We start from the raw sequence: 5,269 nt of genomic DNA, 5'->3' as shown, positions 1-5,269 counted from the left end.
TAATAAAATTTTAATTTTGTCTCCACTAGGAGTCGAACCGCAGACTTCTAAACTTTAGATTTTTAATTTTAAACGGTAAGCCACTAGACCACAAGTTGTATTTAATTTTGAAAAATTAAATTAAATTATCTAGAAACTATGTCTTAATGAGGTGTACATGAAAACCTAAAATCTAAAAATTTTGACGAGCAAAAAATCTATCCCCACCGCCATTTTCTTCTTTGAACCGAAGCTCTCTTCTCTCTCTCTTCCCCCCTCTCCCTCTCTCTACCTCTCTCTCTAATAACGATCTACCTCACAAGCCGCTGCTGTAAACCTTCAAAGTTGCCATCCTTGAGCTAAAATAGAAAGTGTTGTGAAGAGCTTAGCCAAAGTTAGGGTTCGAAAGTCAGATTCAAAAAATTAGGGCTTTTTTTGTTGAGGGTATTTTATTGTTTTTAATGTTGAGATCAGAGAGAATGAGTTTGTCGCCGTCGACGAAACCAATATCAGTTATAGAATCCACAGAGGCTGATATACAAAGAACCTGTGACTTAGAAAAGGTTTTGTTTCGTCTTTATCTATAATTACTTTATATATATATATATCTGAAACCCTGATTTTGATTTCCTTTGGGGTTGATGTTTTTGGTTGAAGCTGGGCTTTATGAAAGCAAAGAAGAAGCAGCGAAGAAAGAAGAGGTTCTCGGTCGAATTAATCAGGCAAGAATTTTTTTAAAAAAATTATGAGTGATTTTGAAACTAAGATCACTTCTTGTGATATGTTTGTTATCGTTTGGTTCATTCTTCATTTTGTAATTTGGTTATGAATTGAGCTTGTTTGAGTTTTATTGGTTATCTTAGAGATTTTATTTTGTTAGAGAATTTAGTGATTTTGTAATCAGGAAGTTTTGAGGGAGGGTGTGTTTGGATTTGGGTGTTCTAGGGTTTGCGAACTTGAATGAGGTTTTGATTTGGTGAAATTGAAATTGATGTCAATTTTGAGCTTGAACTATTGATTCTATAGATGGGTTTATTCTATACTTGTTGAAATTATTCGTATTCTTTGAATGCTACAACTGCGGATGCCGAAATGTGTTCCTTCTTGGCTTTATATCAGCCAAGACAGAAAGTGTAGTTGTTCTTCTGTGTGTGGAACCTTGCCTGAATGTTAATGCATTGAAGGACATGAATTGGGATTTAAGTCAGTGGTGTTCTCTAATTGATGATAGATGTTTCTTGCAATGGCTTGTTAAGGTTGGTATTTCTTCTTTTTGTTACGAGAAGACTCAGCTTATGAGCAATCTATACAAACTTTTGCATATAACATGACATGGTACTGTTGATTCGCTACCGCATCATCACTTATAATTTGCTGAATATTTTCATTTTCTAAGAACTTATGTGTCCGATCTGTGTGTACAGTAGGTAGATGTTGTTTTTGTTATGATGTGATTCATTGTTTTTTCAACCTGCTAACAACATGTTGTGCTTAACAGATCCCATTTGAACGGGATTACTTACAAATTGTATAATTTTTTATTTTGTCTTTGGGAACATATGTGTAATGTCATTTTATAAATGTAGTATGTAAATGTTGTATTATTGATTTTTTAGGATGTGATGCTTTGTTTTTTCAACCTGTTAATGATGTATTGCACTTCACAGATCCCATCTGAACAGGAGCAGTTGAGAGCACGCCAGATTAGTGCTCAACAAATAAACAAGGTAGAAGAACTATGGAAGACAAATCCTGATGCAACACTTGAGGATCTTGAGAAGCCTGGTGTTGATGATGAGCCTCGGCCTGTAGCTTTGAAGTATGAAGATGCATATCGGGTTCTGTGTTTGATGCAAAAATTAGATTCGGTATTTTTTCATGAGAATTTTGCGGAAAGTTACAGTCTGTCTTATGGCTGCTAATTGTAGTTGTTGTTTTCTCTCTTATTTCATGCAGTATCAAAATGTTTTTGCATCACTTATCAAGCTTGAAGCTAACTATGATAAAGTATGCCTCTGGAACCTTTGGATTGTTTGCTCATTAAAATGCTCTACAGGATATTCTTCAACTGCTTTTTACTATATTGAATATCGTGCAGCATCTTACTGTCTTAATTTTCTTATAGATGATGAAAGAATCTCAAAGCAAGGACAATGCTTTTTTTTTGTTCCTTTTTCTTATCAGGTTCAAATGCTTTTTTTTTTTTGGGTGATTATGGACTATGGTGTTTGCTGGAATAATCAAAAGCATTTTTTTTTCCAAAGATCTGAGAAGTACTTGCTCGTCTGTCAAATTCAACCAGCCATTTATCAACATCAATATTTAAGAAGGAAAAAAAAGTTTGTCGTGCCCTCTACTTTTGTCTTGGCTTTTTATCAAACATCACAGCATGTCCTGTTTGCGGTGGTCTTGGCTTGCATTGTATGTTCTTTTCTAACTTTATTGGTTGTCTCTTATGGACATGTGTGTAGTAGTGAGTGTGTTGCGTGAGTGAGTGTATATATGATCATCAATTTCAATAAAACGTGCATGATATATGATAATTTTTCAGCTTATTGAATAATTATTTCGTAGTCTTGACTTCCTTTCCCTATTTTTTGTTCCTTTTTCTTCTCAAATTTAATTTTTTGTTCCTTTTTCTTCCTTTCCCTGTCGGATTACCAATTCCTGGTAATTGGTGCCTGTTAAAATGGGTTGAATTAAAGCTCTTGGCATTTGGTATAAGATTTGGTTTATCCGATAGACTTCAGTTGTAAAGCTTACAGCATGTCTTCTTGGAGGCTGTATTTGAATGTCCCAACATGTTGATAGGATTTGGATAGTCTTAAATACCAGGGCAGCTTTCTTAGCAAAGGGAGATTGAAAAGGCATGATCTAGGAGAAGCTTCTACTTTCTTAAGAGAAGCTTCTACTTTCTTAAGCCATTGTTTAAGGGTTGTTTTTGCAGTATTCGTTGGGGTCTAGTAGTTCCACAATTGTTCCAATTGTCCATTCAGCTTAAATTGCTGTGCATTGTACTAAAATTGCTTTACTTGTTTGATTGGTCTGAAAGTTGAAGAAAAGTATTAAAATAATTTCATTTTATTGCTATGAGAATAGTTGTTTCACTATTTATTTACTTTACAGAAGATTCCTGACTAGTTTCCTTTAGACTTGACACTGGAAAAATTGCAATGGGTTAAGCTGTGAAAAATTATATGCTTAGTGAACGCCAGCACATTCTCCCATCTTTTAACTATCTGTGGACACTGTTGACATAGTCTAATCTGAAATTTTTCTCCATGCTTAAATTGTAATCGACACATTATTGTTTACTGAATTTTACAGCTTGTCATTTTCTGGATGGTGATGGTTTATTTATTTGTGTGTTTCTTGACAGATCACATGTGAATTTATTAATGTGACTAGATGGAAGATTGCCATATGTGGCGAATATATGAAGTCAAGACTAAAGGTACAGCCAATTGTCTCATTTTTCAGAGTTATAATTGTGCGGCTTACACACTTGCTTTTTTCTTTGCCATTTTTCTTTTGATATGAAATGAGTTTGTTTATTTTCTTCTTTTCTTTACACTCTTATTATATTCGTTGAGCATATTTTAACAGACATGCTCTCGTGGAATGGCTTGCAATTTTATCCACTGTTTCTGCAACCCTGGCGGAGACTATGAATGGGCTGATTGGGATAAACCACCTCCGAGATATTGGGTGAAAAAGATGGCTGCTTTATTTGGTTATTCTGATGAATCTGGGACCTGGAATCAAGAACGCTCAGGACAAACGAGCAACAAGATAGATTCAACTAATGCCGACAGGTATGCTTTTATTACTAGTCATAGACACTAAAAACTGTACTTGGTATATATGAACTCTTGTTTATTTAATTCACTTTCTGTTATTTGAATTTTTTAGTTTAAACTTCCATGTTTGACCGATGATTTTGAGAGGTTTCTTCATAGTATCGTTCTCTTCATTTGTGTTTTCTTCAAGTCTCCTAACTCGGTTTTCTTAGAAGCAATGAATAATGAAAAGATGTTCTCACAATGCAAGATTTAAAGAAAGCTCTTCTGTTGGTTTTTTGGTCTATTGTTCGAGTTTAAAACGCAAAAATGTATGATTAGTATGTGGCGTAATGACCATGTTCCAAGCATGGCAAGAAAATAATTAGATTCAACAAGAAGCCTTTGGTGATGTAGCATTGCAAACTTATGTACAAGGGATGATGATCCAAACTATGATCAAATTTTCATTATTTAATGTATTTACTGCTGATGTTAGAAATCTTCTGGTTATTTATGGTTTTGTAATTTCTTATATAGGCATCATTATAGAAGGTCTAGATCAAGGGAGGCTGATCGTGTGAAAAGTGGTTCTGGCAGAAGCCATGATGATGAACGTCAAGTTCATGAAACAACTTGGAGTCGGAGGCGCTCCAATTATCACAGTGAAAGCAGAAGTGATGAGGCTAATTCTGATGGAAGTTGGTCAGATAGGGACAGAGACTAATTTTATGTATTGAATTTGGATTATTTAGTTATGAGAGTAGGATATCTCATATTTTGGCTATTGAAGTTCAATTTGTAATATATACTAATAATATTTAAATGTGAAATGAAAGATTTTGTGATATAAATCAATTTCTTTTTATTATTTTGTGGTGCTTTTAATTTTACAAATAAATCAATAGGCAATGATCCAATTTAATTTTTTATTTTTTAAAAAATAAATTAACTAGTGATACCATGGTAACAATAATCATAGACACTAATAAAATATCAATAACTACTAACACTATGGTGTCATAATATCGGTGATACTGTAGTAATAGTAATCATTGACACCACTTACAAGTGTCACTATTTTTCTGACTCCCAGATTACTGACACAATTAACAAGTGTCAGTGAAAGTAATTTCTGACACTATTCTAAAGTCAGTAAAGACCATTTTTCTAGTAGTGCTTGTAACTCTTTTTTACTAGTAAAATATTTCCTTTTGTTTTCGCCCGTGGACGTAGGCTAAAAGCCGAACCAAGTAATTTCTAGTGTTCTCTTTTGTGCTTGTTCTTTATTTGTCTTCCAATTTTATTTTAGCTGCATGTCTGCTTCACCCACCAATTTCCTAACATATTATTATAAACGAAGAGCGTTATTCCTATTTATGCTCTGCTTGTAACTTTTTTAATTACCACTATTAAATCATCGAGTTCATGGCCAACGTATACAAAAAGCAAAAATTCTTGAATTTGCAGCTATTAAAGATGCATATTGCTACATTCCATTTTCACTGTAA

At 33.7% G+C, this 5,269-nt stretch overlaps 1 protein-coding gene across 2 annotated transcripts; it reads left to right on the top strand.

The window, feature by feature from the left end:
- Positions 1-2,652: 2,652 nt before the first annotated feature.
- LOC127900418 (zinc finger CCCH domain-containing protein 16-like) lies at positions 2,653-4,584 on the top strand. 2 transcript variants are annotated; one of them, XM_052435447.1, is made up of 3 exons: positions 2,683-3,433; positions 3,586-3,794; positions 4,299-4,577. In XM_052435447.1, exons 1-3 carry the CDS (start codon positions 3,416-3,418, stop codon positions 4,483-4,485), a joined length of 414 nt encoding a protein of 137 aa, XP_052291407.1. In that variant the 5' UTR covers positions 2,683-3,415; the 3' UTR covers positions 4,486-4,577. The 2 variants fall into 2 exon arrangements, 1 of the variants encoding a protein (XP_052291407.1); XR_008052521.1 differs by lacking the exon at positions 3,586-3,794 and having other exon boundaries at positions 2,653-3,433; positions 4,299-4,584.
- The last annotated feature ends 685 nt before the right edge of the window (positions 4,585-5,269 follow it).

Source organism: Citrus sinensis, chromosome 2 (genome assembly GCF_022201045.2).
Source record: "Citrus sinensis cultivar Valencia sweet orange chromosome 2, DVS_A1.0, whole genome shotgun sequence".
In the NCBI taxonomy this organism is placed as follows: domain Eukaryota; kingdom Viridiplantae; phylum Streptophyta; class Magnoliopsida; order Sapindales; family Rutaceae; genus Citrus; species Citrus sinensis.
This window is presented reverse-complemented; position numbering and strand designations above follow the sequence as displayed.

Bases quoted from the DNA above. Each gene is read 5' to 3' on its own strand.
- LOC127900418 (XM_052435447.1), top strand. The intron at 3,795-4,298 runs GTATGCTTTTAT...TTTCTTATATAG, and splicing joins GATTCAACTAATGCCGACAG to GCATCATTATAGAAGGTCTA.